Genomic DNA, 14,745 nt, shown 5'->3' on the forward strand with positions numbered 1-14,745 from the left:
TATATATTGTGAAATTTTTCCAAAAAATGATGAACGGTTTGTATTTCTAGCATAGTTAGGGTCACTTTATTTTAAAATAATTATACATTCAATGATTTTAACGTATTTGTACATAAAACCATTACTAACTTTACACAAGTAACTTGTTATGACATAAAAATAAAACATCTGTACAGTTTGGCCAGGCAATACACTGTTGGCTGACAGACACCAAACATTTGAGCCGTGTCACGACAAAACCAACATAATGGGTTTGCGACCAGCATGGATCCAGACCAGGCTGCGCGTCCGCGCAGTCTGATCAGGATCCATGCTGTTCGCTTTCAGTTTCTTTACTTGATATAGGGTCTGTAAGAGAACAGCATGGATCCTGATCGGATTGCGCGGATGCGCAGGCTGGTCTGGATCCATGCTAGTCGCAAACCCATTATGTTGGGTTTGTCGTGACGCGGCTCAATTTTATCTTGATACTCATACAATTTTCCTCTGAAGAAAATACAAACATGTACTTTAGTTCTATAATATTTTAATATTGAATTTCCAGCCTGTAAGATCGCGTAAAGAAATACTATCCAATGTGAAATTAATCGCATAAGGATTTAACCGAAGTAGTACATGTATTTCGTTTTTTTATGTACAAAATACTTACTCACTGATAGTTTACTAAATGCAAAAGAAGCAAAAGAAGCAAAATGAGTACCATTTCGGAAAATGTTGCAGAACATAAAAAATTTAAAAAATCTTTTGAGAAAATATATTGCTTTATTGGTCATGATGAACCTTTAAAGTTAATAGACACATTCAAACGTCATATGTGTGTATGTGTATGAAATAGGAAAAAATCTGGAAACAAAGTGTTCGCTCGGAAGCATGAATCAGAACAAAATTACATGAAAATTGCAGACTCGGTTTGATTGAGTCTGTACATGAGGGATAATGAACAAATGCAACATCCCTCAAGCCCCCTAGCACCGACTGAGTGGTACTCAATTCTCAACACTTAATAGTGATGGCATCATGAAAATCAATAACATTGCAAACACATAACAAAAATTCAATTGTCCTGTGCAACCTTAACACACAAAAAGAAATTATTTTTATTATTTCACATAAGTATGGCACAAATCTGTATTAAAACTTCGAATGGTAAAAGGTGGAAATCATAATGATTGTTTAAATTGAAGTTCATATATACATGTACTTACAAAGTGAACAATAAACAAACCATTTTAAGAACAATATTAAAAAATATCAAAATATATAACTTGATGATGCAAAACACCAAGAAAATAATAAAAAATCCGTATTTAGTAACAAGCGGATTCAAACCTACAACGTTCAAAATAGTTTACGATCTCTCGCCTTTTTATAAGATAAATATTATTTAATTTTTTGTCTAAAGGATATTCATTTTGCTCGTGATACAAGCGACGAAATATTATCCCTAATACTGATTGGTCAAATCGATGACATCTCCCGTCGCTTATATCAAGGAAATCACAGTTAAGTTTGTCCTCCCCTACCGGCGCAATGCAAGCTTCATTCAAAGCGCACGACGCCCATGCGTTCACCACAGCTTTTGTTATATGATCATAATGAAACACAACTGTTGTTGCCCAAACTTCTCCAAATGATCTATATTTACATATGTCTTCTGCTAAATAATTGAACGTTCGAATGTCTGTCTGCTTCGCTATGCTAAGTCTTCTGGGATAAGATCTTTCCACAAAGAACAGCATACTATTATTTTTGGCATAGTTTATTGCACCGTCTAAATTGATATTTATCAGTTTTACTGAAATGTCAATCCACCAAACGAAACCAAACTCCAAAAGTGTCATCTGAAAAGATCGCAAGAAATAATAAATAGCTTGTTCCAATTTGATATCTCTGTATACCAATCATTGCGCAAGTAAGTACACCTTATTTGATTTTTACTTTTAAAAATAAAATAGGATTTCTAGATTTAGATAATTTTTAAATTTGCTTGAGTTTAATTTTTACTGAATTGTTCCGTCTTGTGTTCTGTTTTATTGACAAACCTATCGTTCTGAAAATGGAGATTTTGAATGAGTTTTAGAAGATATTATTTTATTTAAATTGTAATCAAATATTTGTCCATCGTTTTGTAAAATATTCAATATTTTTATGATAAATCAAAAGAAAGAACAAGTTTTTTTTTCTAAATTACATGTTATTGCTAGGGGCAATAGGAACATGCCTCTTGAGGTGTTGTAGAAACTAGACAGCAAACAACCCCTCCCACTCAAATCAGGCTTCGTAATAAGCTGTTAGATACAATAGTTCTCATATACAAATGAGCCGCGTCATGACAAAACCAACATAATGGGTTTGCGACCAGCATGGATCCAGACCAGCCTGCGCATCCAGGCAGTCTGATCAGGATCCATGCTGTTCACTATCAGTTCACTACTTGTTATAGTGTTTGTAAGCGAACAGCATGGATCCTGATCAGACTGCGCGGTTGCGCAGGCTGGTCTGGATCAATGCTGGTTGCAAACCCATTATGTTGGTTTTGTCGTGACGCGGCTCAAATATTCTTCTTATTTATATCGTAATGTAACTCAGTTATGTAATATATTTATGTAACATTTGTCATATATATCATATATCATTGTTTGTCAATGAATATTGTATAGAAATTTTAAGGTTTAAACTAGGGAGAAGTTCATTGTAAATTATTTAGAACACGAATACCTTTCGTTCTTTTTGGCGATAAGATTTCTTACCTGGACTATTAATGGTTTAAAGGCATAGGTTTTCAGTTTGCGTACATGTGGCGGGAATATTTCAAATGGAAACCGTCTAATTTCACATTTACACTTTTGACGTAACTGAAAAAAAACATATTGGAAAAAATTAATGATTACTTTAATGATTACTGGAAGGCATAACAATAAAATATAAAAATTGTAGTAAGATGATGTTGAAAAATAGGTCCCCAGACTTGTGAGATGTTCGAATCCCAAATACTAAGGAAAGTTTAAAAAATGGATGGAGCTTCTATCTGGGATCATTTTCTATTAATAATAGAATTACGGTCTTAATGCAAGTTTTGTACTGCTTTGTAAATCGTACATCATATCTTAAATTAATGTTGTTCAACTAAACCCTACCGTCTGTTGAGGCCTTCAGAAAATATTACCTTTTATGATGAATATAAAGAACGTATAATGAATTTTGAATACAGTCCTTAGCCCGCTAAAAGCATATTCTACGCATACGACAATTTGCAGACGATCAGCCGGTGCATTCATGCAGTATGATACAAATGTGCAAAGTTTAATGTTCAGCCAGCAAATATTTTAAAGTTTTCTCTAAAAATTATGTTCAGATTGAAAGATTTGTAAGTGAAATTTTAGATATTTAGCGATGTAGGGGTTAAATAACAGTATATTGTTTACCACTTTTAATTGACGCTCGGACAAGCCTAAATCATACACAATCAGACGACTTTTCCCCTTATTCTTATCAGCTTCTAGTACAGAGTGTAATGAGGAAAACATTCCTTGACTATATGGATAGTACCGGAAATCCATTGCTGTAACAAACACCGGAAATGACGCCATTTTGTCTGGTCGGGTTTTGTTTCCGCCAATTTTCGAAAGATAACGGTCGGCATCTCCTCTTGGGTAATTTTTTATTACTTGCAAATTCTCGTTAAAGCTTGGGGCGAAAAGTTTGTCACATGTCTTTGGAAGATCTAGAGAAAATAAAACACCGATGTATTGTATCATTTAAAATTAAACAGAACAGAACAGAAATTTCTTTAATATAGTGGGTTTGCGACCAGCATGGATCCAGACCAGCCTGCGCATCCGCACAGTCTGATCATGATCCATGCTGTTCGCTATCAGTTTCTCTACTTGTAATAGGGTTTGTAAGCGAACAGCATGGATCCTGATCAGACTGCGCGGAAGCGCAGGCTGGTCTGGATCCATGCTGGTCGCAAACCCATTATGCTGGTTTTGTCGTGACGCGGCTCATATTATGTATCTATTATTAACACATATCAGTGATAAAGCTATAAAAAGATAAATAAACTACAGACACTGAAAATGTTTCGTAAGGAAAAATAAGTAAAGCCAGACAATACAATCTTTTTCTCCCATACTTTAAGAATAATATTAGATTTGTTATGCTGAAAAAATAAATAAAAAATCATACTGCATATGTAAGCATTCTTTTTTTTATGAAACTGTTAAAGCAACAAGCACCTTAACTTAAGCCATGCAGTTTTACTAAACTTGCTTTCCAATTTTACTTTTATTTGCAAAGAATCCAAATAATTTGAGGCAGAAATCGATATAGCCCCATACAAATTCAAAGCAGGAGAATCCATTTAAATACAAAATAGGAAAATAAATGAATAGTTACACTTGAATCCATCATTCAGTTCATATTTTCCTACTGGATTTATTTCAGTTGACGCAGAATGATCTAAAAGGGAAAACAAAAAAATTAAAGCAAATCATTTACTTTTCTCGTATGCATATGTACAAGTTAAATTGCCATCTGTTTCAACAAAATTTGAGCAATTTGAATTGTATAATGCCTTAGTGCCAATGCCTTTATAAAGATATGTCTTTTTCATTATTTCTTGGTTATCAATCAATCCCTTATTGCAAGTTCCTTGTCAAAATGCTGAAAGATATACATGTTATATGCTCATCTTTGAGTAAAAAACCTTTATTTCAGAAATTTATTGAAATCTTGGAAAGTCGAACTGAATATGTCAACTTGGAATGAGAAAATTCAAAACCTATGTTTAAGAACCTACAGTCACTACTTCTTGTCTAGATAATATGAGCCGCGTCACGACAAAACCAACATAATGGGTTTGCGACCAGCATGGATCCAGACCAGCCTGCGCATCCGCGCAGTCTGATCAGGATCCATGCTGTTCGCTATCAGTTACTCTATTTGTAATAGGGTTGGTAAGCGAACAGCATGGATCCTGATCAGACTGCGCGGATGCGCAGGCTGGTCTGGATCCATGCTGGTCGCAAACCCATTATGTTGGTTTTGTCATGGCGCGGCTCATTTGGACCTTTCTAAAAAAACTGCCAGAGTTTTTAATGATATTTTGTATTCACCTATAGTGTGCTTGAAAAAACATGTTTTGACTTCATGTTGATTCCTCTTACATCAAAAATACTGCAATTCAATATCAAAATTTTCCCTGTTTGTCTCAAAGTAATTTAGTACTATTAGTAAGATTTGATCATTAGAATAAGATGGTCCTGACCGATACATCAAGTGATAACACTCATGCAAGACTAGCTGTTGTTTTGTTATTTTTATTGCGTTTGAAAATATGGTTGTTGTCACATTTCTTTACCATTTATACAAGTACCTAAGCGTTACAAACCCTTATACTTTACTTATAATTTGTCAACGCGTTACCATAGAATGTATCTCCAAGTAAAAGTCCACAAACAACAAGAGTCGTCACTATGATAACGATATCGATTTGTAATGACACATCTGAAAGAACAAATATATCATCAGCAAAAGAAAAAAATACAATAAGAATACAGTTTACGGTGTTTAAACCTACCTACTTGCAAATCTTTTACACCGATAAAAGAAGAATAGAACATATATAAACAAATATATATGTCATAATCTAATTGTTATTGTTTTAAAAAGTACAAGAGCAATTGCAGTGTTTTTTTAAAGATCCTGTATGTTGTAATTGAGGTTGTTACCACACTTAAGTGAAATTTTATATATGTATATAATTATGCTTATAAAACATTGAAAAATATGTAAAATATGTACTTCAAATATGTGTGCACATTATATGTAATCATTTAAATATATGCATTTAATTCTAATTGAAAAAAAATGACTTAGCCTTTGTAGAAAATAAATTTCTAATTACCTCTCTTTATTTACATGAAATGTTAATTTAGGTAATATCTTTATAAATAATGCTTTTTGGAAGTTACAATATTGATAAATCTTAATTTGAGCATCATTTTTATGATATAAAACCATAAAAAATGTGTTATAGGATCTTTAAGACAAACGACTCAATACACATAATGTGACTTCAATGAGAAAAACTCAAAAAAAGCAACGAAAACTCAGATCATTTGAGTATGGTACATAGGTACATGAGGTACATAGGTACATGAGGTACATGAGGTACATAGGTACATGAGGTACATGAGGTACATAGGTACATGAGGTACATAGGTACATGAGGTAAAAATCTCTCAGACATGACCCTGCCCCTTTCAAAGACGCATTTCGAACAGGGGAATTCTATTACATAAAATGATGCATAATAATTAAACTCATAAATAAAAAAGTATACTCAATCTAAAGAACGTAATTATGTTTAATTGCAGTCATAAATGAAATACAAATTCAATTCAAATCTTGCTTTATGACTGTACAAAAGACAAAATGAAAAATTTAAAGGAGACCGAAACGACAAATTTAAATGTGTTTTTTTAAATTTAAATATAAATATGACATTTGGCCAGCTTTTTATACCAGATATGTAAGATATCGAATTATAACATATACTTAATCCACTATGCCAAATAATAAATTACAAAATCCTTGTTGAACTGTCTAAAACACTAAGAAAATAAAACCTGGAAATTTCTTCAAACATAGTTTCCATTTCATTTTTAATTTACATCCAACTTGCTGAAAATATCTCTGAAATTTCATGATAGATCATGAACAGGAATTTTAACGACGAGTTGATGTGCATGAAATACGGAAGCCCTGGAGTAATAAGTAATACGTAAAAAATTTTGAATAATAAATGTCCCTCCAGGGCTTCCGTAAAAAATGGCGCGGTATAATTGAATATAAGAGATAGTATGTAAAAAATAAGTCATAAGTTTTAGATAATAAGTAATACGTAATAAATTTTAAATAATAAATGTTCCTCCAGGGCTTCCGTAATGAAATGACCGGAAATATCTTTAAATATATGACTATATGGTTTTAATACCATAAATGTGGATGAGTTATAAATATCAAAACCGCTTTAAAGTTTATTAGTTGAATTAAAGCATGTTTTTGCAGTTTAGGGATAAATATATAAATATTGTCGGTTTAAATTTATTACTTATATATGTTTACAATTGTATAGCATTTAAATGGATAAAGTTTGTGCCCTTCTCGCTTTAATAGGAGCCTCACAATTTTCGTTACTATAAAAATAATCTGACTAGTTTGAAACTGTATAAATCACTCGTTCAGTTTTGCTTGACATTCCAGATTCATGTTAATTTTCATGAAAAATTTGGAAATGTATTTAAAAGTAAAATATTCTTGAAATGAACAAATAAAGCACTTAACATATTGCAATCGGCACTTACAATCCAAGAAAATTATCAAAAAATGGTCAATATATGCAAAAACAGCTCTCACTGCGTTAGTAACGCAACAGAAATATGGTGATAAAAGACTGCTTTTGCATTATAAAATTTTCTTAAAATTTAGTACAATTTTCTCAATATCGATTTTCTTGAAATGAGCCGCGTCATGACAAAACCAACATAGTGCGTTTGCGACCAGCATGGATCCAGACCAGCCTGCCCATCCGCGCAGTCTGACCAGGATCCATGCTGTTCGCTATCAGTTTTTCTACTTGTAATAGGGTTGGTAAGCGAAAAGCATGAATCCTGATCAGACTGCGCGGATGCGCAGGCTGGTCTGGATCCATGCTGGTCGCAAACCCATTATGTTGGTTTTGTCATGACGCGGCTCAAATATTTTTGCTAATCTGGAAGCGAGCAGCTTTTGGTATAGTCAGGGACGAGCAGGCCGGTTTGGCTCTTTACTGAAAGCAAAGAGTTTATTACTTTTGGTTTCAGCAGGCTTAGATCCATTATGAACAGACCGTTTGAAAGCGAATTGTTGTATCAAACCACCATACCACCCCAAATACCATAAGCAGCATCTCAGAACAGAATTGAATATCTATCATAATCATGATACAATACATTTGCAAATCTGTATTTATACTGTTAATGTTTTAATATCTAGCCTGCTGGCGGCAACTAAATTTACTGGTGCCACCAGTGCAGACGAAAATCAACCAACCAACACATTTGTGCCGTCTGATCATGGCCCACACTCTTCGTAATACAGTCAGCTAAATATATGGCATGATAATGGCATGAACATCTACAGTAATATAGATATGAGTAATATTATACCACTAATAGTCAAGTCATATTTTACATCTCGAAATAATTACATGGTATAATTGTGGTGTCAAGTGCTGTGATGAAAGAGCGCGCACGATACTTATCTTCACTTTAGTTTAATAATTAATAAATAAATAAATAATAAACTATCGACTTAGAAGATATTTGAAGTGCTATATCAAACCCATTGCTTAATCCTCAGCTTGGGACCGGTTGAGTTGGGAATATTTTTTTTTTTAGTTTTCACTTTTCTAATTTCGCAATTCTGCTGTTGTCAAAATATCTCGCTTCAGACTATAGGCGTATGCTAGGGTTTCATATAGACATTTAGCAAACAAAAACTCCGTATTAAAAGTTACTTATTTATAAAACTTTATTTGAATTTAATAACAAAAAACATTTTATGCGAAAATATAGGGGTCACCGAAACCGCTTTTGAGTTCAACTAGACATAAATTTCTTGGTTACTCTTCCAAATGGAATCTGCTGGCGGCCTGCAACCAGTGCAGACAGTGATCAACCAGAACACCCGGGCCTTCTGATAATGGTCTACACTTATCGCTATTCATTCAGCTTATATTTCGAAATTTTCTCTAAAATGATGAATGGTTTTGTTTATTTCGAAATCAAGATATTTAGTCTGGTAAGTGTTAAAATTCACACACATCATTTTTGCAATTATTTGTTAGAGTGTCTGTTCGGTTAATAATTATTATTTCACTCAAAACTTTCATAAACGAATTCGCTTTCTCTTGATGATGAACTCGGCTTGTTAAAATTCCTAACACCGATTTATCGTAATTATGACAACTTCCGGTATAAGTCGCACTGACGTCACAATGTTTTGATCCGTGTGGCGCGATGCAGTTTTTATCTAATGCACACCTTGTCCATGCGCGGATAATTACTCTGGTAACGGAATTAAAATAAATAAGAACAGAGTTTGCATCCGGGACATGACAATTTCTGAATTTACAACTGTCATCGCCGAGGTACTTAAAAGTTCTTGCATCTGAACTTTTGGTTAAATTCCTCTTAACCATTTCAGGGGAAATGTTAAAAAGCAATCCATATCTTTTAGCTGCCCAAAATAAATTTTCAACATCTAATGTTTTAAATCGGACTGGAGAATCCACCCACCAGACAAATCCAAACTCCATGAGAAGTATCTGTAAAAGAAAAGTGTTTTTAAATTACGAGAGGCCCAATCGCAACTACTCGGCCCTTTCCGTCAGTCTTCGGATAAGGACCTCGAACACAATAGTATGACTACACAGAACGGATGCGGTTTTCCGGTTTAGCCTACGCTAAGAAACTAAACATGTAAACAAATAGTAATTTAATGCTGGGAGTTGTTGACAAGTTTATTTCCAATATATGTAGTTAAAGTCCACCTAAAATAAGTGAATTCATAGGTACAAAAGCAAACAATACATTATTTATATATTTACTAATATGGCTGTAGAAACCGAAAGTACAAAAAACCAACCTGTTGACATTTAGTCGGATTTGTATAAAATTGAACATCAATGGGCATTTTTAAATTACAAATTGTTGTCAGACATATTTTCAAGCAGAAGAGTACCGGAACAGACATTAGATGTCAAATATATACATTCGTTTTACATTATCTCTGTTTCTGTTTACATCTGTAAATCACATGGTAGAACTACTTTCAATCCGTATTGTTTCCGATGTTATTATAGATAATAGCCGAGGCAGTTGCGAATGACGCGAGACCTTGGTGAAGGAATGGTGTACGCGCAATATGTCGTCATGTGTGACGCCATTTACGAAATGCCATAAAGTAATTTCAGTGAATTTTCTTCTTTTTTTATGAGCATTTTAAACTTGAATCATGACAAATGATTTAATGTCTATAAACTTATAATAGGGCAATAATCTTACCTGAATTATTATAGGCTTCCATGCCATATATTTCAGTGCTTTAACATGTGTCGGGAATTGGTCAAACGGGAATTTACGAATTTCAAAAGGCATCCCAGAGTCCTGGAAAAATAACCAAATTGGTATCAGTCTTAACTGCATTTTATTAAGAACTTTGTTCCCACATTTGCCTATAAATAAACCCCTCACTCAAAAATAAACCCCTCACTCTAGTTCGTAAATGACGAACCCATAAAACATTTATCTCTCTTATACACAATGATTTCGTGCAAATTCCTAAGTTAGATATACATAGCAAATTGTGTGAAAAATTACTGCTATAAAACACAATACTTTTATTACAAAAATGCCGCAATTTATAACATTGTCACAATATCCTTGTAATTTAACAAAATATTTCCGAATAACCTTTTATTTTGTTTTGTAATCTTATACGTTATTTTTGTTTTATCTTTGTTCAGTCAGGTCCGATTTACATATATTCAAATGACTTTATTTACCTTAATAAGTTTCCTTTGTAATTTCGTCATTCCGATGTCGTAAATCAAAAAATCTATTTTTACTCCCTCCACTCGGTCGAGCGCATGGCCATGATATGATTTTATAAGGCCAAATAGAAGTGGAAAATATTGACTGGAAATTGCTGTTACTAGCACGGGGCTGCCTTGTCTTTGAGTGATAGGCTGTTTAAGAGATCCACCAATTTTCCACATGTAACTATCCGCTGTACCACCAGGGTAGTTCTCAACAACATGTAGGTTCTCCTCTAGAGTTGTTGCAAAGGTCTCGTTGCAGTCTTCATCTACAGCTAAGAATGAGCAAGAACACAACTTGAAAAATTAATATGAGCCGTGTCACGACAAAACCAACATAGTGGGTTTGCGACCAACAATGATCAAGACCAGCCTGCGCACCCGCGAAGTCTGATCAGGAGCCATGCTGTTCGCTATTATTTCCTCTACTTGTAAAAGGGTTGGTAAGCGAACAGCATGGATCCTGATCAGACTGCGCGGATGCGCAGGCTGGTCTGGATCCATGCTGGTCGCAATCCCACTGTGTTGGTTTTGTCGTGACACGGCTCATATTCAGATATAAATTAAACATAAAAAATCGGGTGCTTTGAGAAAATCATGAACAATTTGCTTTTCTGACAAACCAAAACCGAGTTTTATGTTTTTAAAAAGGAGTTCATTGTTATAAAAACATGTCTATGTTATTACATTTGTATAGGTATTTCATGCAATAGTGATTGCAAATATATACCATTATTGGATTTCAGACATTACATGCACATCTTTTAACTATGATTGAGGCAAACTCAGTAATTTTGTACAACCCTTTTGCTTTTTATGAACAACTCCAGCATTCATGTAAATACTGTAAATTTATTTGATAATTTTTTGTCCTCTATTTGCATGAGACATTGTATCTGTTTTGTATACTAGAAAAGAAAAGATTAAACTAAACTTAATGAAGACAAGCTCATTAAAATGATTGATGAAAGAAAGGCAACATTTCTTGATGTATTGTCAAGATTGATGTTTTCAACACTTATTTTAAAACTATGTAAACAAAAGGGTCATACTTAGACTATTTTCAGTATTTCCGTGTGCTATTGAATCAAATTCAGCATTTCCTTTCAACAGTCGCTCTGAAATTATAAAAAATATAAATTTTATGAATAAAATTGTCTCTTTTCAATGTATAGGTCTAATACTAATTTTCCAACTTTCAGTTAAAGTACCATCTTATTTCCTACAAAACTTCTACAAATAACAACTAAAACACTCGAATGCAATATGCGAGAACGCTTGTATTTAGGGACAATATACAAGATGACATAATAAACGTGCAAATATAGCATAAAGCAATAAATATTGTAAGGGGGCAGGGGACCTAAAAATGAAAATAATTGTATTTCAGTGTGACCAGAAACACAATTCCAAATATTTCAAAATCTGTTTCACAGGCAGATAACCAGTTGCACAGCATTATTCAATGACATATGACATACATTGAAGAAAATAATAGTTTGCATGCATTGCTCCTTCAAAAAATGACTGACAGCAATTTATATTTACCCCCACCCAGCCAAAATCACACCTAAAATATACCAATATGGGCAATCTTCATGAAGGTGCAGCATACACCAAAATCCGCCCGATTCCTTTAAAAAATATCAGTAACAGGCAGTGCAAGCTATGGCATTTTCAGAAATGACCAACCAATAAAGTGTCTGTCATACGTTTAGATTTTTCACAAAATTTATCTGAAATTTCTTACTTGTTTGGCGCCAACTGTCAAAGCTTGATTTTTATTTTTTTCACCTCCATTCGGAGAGTCAGAAATACATACAAAGCTACCAAAATGCTTAGTTTCGGGTAAAAACCCAAAAATACTTCTCATTTCCTACACACAAACAAGAAAGAATTACAATGACAGAGAAATATCAGAAGTTATCAGTACCTTCAAAACACCATGTCTGAGTTATTAAAAAATTTGACCGGGGCCATCATTCGAATATGTCCCCTGTCCCCTAATTGGTTAATAAATTTTATCTCTGTCATATAAATGTTTTGCAAATCGTGGTCGACTCGTCCAGGGAAAAACAAAAACAAAAACAAAAAATCCCTTTTAAAATTTTTGAATTGATTTCAGTGTTATTAAAGGGAAAATATTTTTGGAAACCGGTGTCCATTTGCCAACACAGGAAAGTGACTGTCAAATACCACCGAATGTTGGGCCTCATCCTTGCAAAACATCTAACATTTACACAAAACGATGTAAAATGTATACACTACGTTTGCGTTAAAATTTAAACAATACATTTCATTAAGGCAAAACTTGTACACTTCTACAATTGTACTTATCACAAAATAATTTTGGCATTGAATTTGAATGTGTGTGTGTGTGTCCCTAAGAGTTGCTCGCTAGAAACTTGTTTTCGAATATGAAAAACCCGATTAAATACAGCTCGAATCATTCGAGCGAACAATGAATGTACATAAACCGGGTACTCATCTATACGTTGTAACGATAAGTACCAAATAAAATCCTCCACAAGCCACTGAACTATCACATACCAAGTCATTACGAATTCAACAACCTTAGCCACTCAGTCTTGTGGCCGCTAAAGAATAGCGATAATAGAATACACAACTTTACAAAACAATTTCAAATTAAGGCTTACCTTTGTAATTATGTTTTATAATTCCAATACATGAAATAAAAAGCAAGAAAATAGCACAACATCGAATGAGAAATCTAACCATTCCTATGAAATGTTAAAACCTCTTCTTCTATGGTTGATGGTAAATGATATTTGTTTATTATATCTAATTTATATTAAATTTGTACGGTTGACTTATGATAACCTATATAAAGTTAAGACTATTCAATAATGTGACTAAACCTATTTAAATTGTTTACAAATTTTAATAGTTTGATACACTGCGTGTGGTTAATGCATGTCCAAAACAGCTCGAGGGTAAATAAGATGTCCAGATTCATATCGAGTTATAGCATTTAACATAATTATGTGCCTCTCTGTTTCCCTATATATCATACGTGTCATACATATATTTTATACACTTTTAATGTCGACAAGACCTTTAATTTAAACACACACAAAACTAGTTCTATCAAGCGTTCAATGTATTTTATTGTTTTTTTCTTCAGCTTCCTGATTTGTTACATTCTATATTTTATAATTTTGCACAATAGAAGCTTGCATTACACTCCGCCGTCCATTTGACTTTATCTAAATTTGAGACCTAATTTGCACCGTGTTCAATTTCTATTGTTAGGCGACTTGTTTACTTTCAGTATATTCAACATTATTTCATCATCCACAAATGATAAAATACCTATGCAACTTACTTTCAAGTATTATTTCCGTCGTTTAAAGGGAGACACAGGCAAAATTTTCATTCTTCGTTTTGAATGTTTCATTCATTATTCTGTAACTGTCCTCAAAACAAATACACTAGGCAGACACAGGAAACTAAACTCTTTTCTTTCTAAAAAGAATAAAATGGTGGTTTCCGTGGTCCAGGTTAGAGCGTTTAGATTTCACAATAGTTGTTACATTGAACTCTGGAAACGTTAAAGAACATGTCAAAACGACTTAGACTTGTTTCAATCATACAATATCAACAATATCTGTTATTGTAACTTCCAGGGTTTGTTCAAGTCACATGCCTTGTTTTAAAACTACTCGGTGATTCAGTCATATGTAGGTAAGCTCAATTTTGTGTAACTCTAAAGATTATTTTAAGATTACTTTTTAACCACTCTTATACTAGGACTGTAGTCATATCAGATAAAATGGTGAGTAGGGCTAAAACCGAAAATACGGGTTAAGAAGATAACGTATTCATCACTCAGTCACTTGTTGTTTTTTTCTCGTCTACGGTAAGTATTTTCCCTTTTGCCCCTAGTTTTATTTATTTAATAAATCAATCATTTATTTGTTTTCTTTGATTTCCTTGTGGTTTACCATTATTTCGTCTTATGTATCATTTAAGTGATAAGCCTATCCGTGCCCTACCTTGCGCCCTGTCCGTTTTTCTTGGGGGGGGGGGGGTCCTTTTGTGTAACTTTGTTCTTGTCGCCTGGTTTTGTGGGGGTTGCG

The 14,745-nt window shown here is 33.5% G+C and overlaps 2 protein-coding genes across 2 annotated transcripts; both read right to left on the reverse strand.

The window, feature by feature from the left end:
- Positions 1 to 442: 442 nt before the first annotated feature.
- LOC132743169 (uncharacterized) lies at positions 443 to 6,882 on the reverse strand. Its single transcript, XM_060731696.1, has 6 exons — positions 6,633 to 6,882; positions 5,428 to 5,508; positions 4,399 to 4,461; positions 3,426 to 3,724; positions 2,751 to 2,855; positions 443 to 1,841 (listed from the first exon to the last, which is right to left on the reverse strand). Exons 1-6 carry the CDS (start codon positions 6,709 to 6,711, stop codon positions 1,308 to 1,310), a joined length of 1,161 nt encoding a protein of 386 aa, XP_060587679.1. The 5' UTR covers positions 6,712 to 6,882; the 3' UTR covers positions 443 to 1,307.
- A 1,398-nt stretch (positions 6,883 to 8,280) lies between these two features.
- LOC132743167 (uncharacterized) lies at positions 8,281 to 13,523 on the reverse strand. Its single transcript, XM_060731693.1, has 5 exons — positions 13,303 to 13,523; positions 11,698 to 11,763; positions 10,613 to 10,920; positions 10,113 to 10,214; positions 8,281 to 9,373 (listed from the first exon to the last, which is right to left on the reverse strand). Exons 1-5 carry the CDS (start codon positions 13,382 to 13,384, stop codon positions 8,855 to 8,857), a joined length of 1,077 nt encoding a protein of 358 aa, XP_060587676.1. The 5' UTR covers positions 13,385 to 13,523; the 3' UTR covers positions 8,281 to 8,854.
- Between the last annotated feature and the right edge of the window lie 1,222 nt (positions 13,524 to 14,745).

Source organism: Ruditapes philippinarum, unplaced genomic scaffold (assembly GCF_026571515.1).
Source record: "Ruditapes philippinarum isolate M1 unplaced genomic scaffold, ASM2657151v2 ctg1850_1_1_1_1, whole genome shotgun sequence".
NCBI classification, from domain to species: Eukaryota; Metazoa; Mollusca; class Bivalvia; order Venerida; family Veneridae; genus Ruditapes; species Ruditapes philippinarum.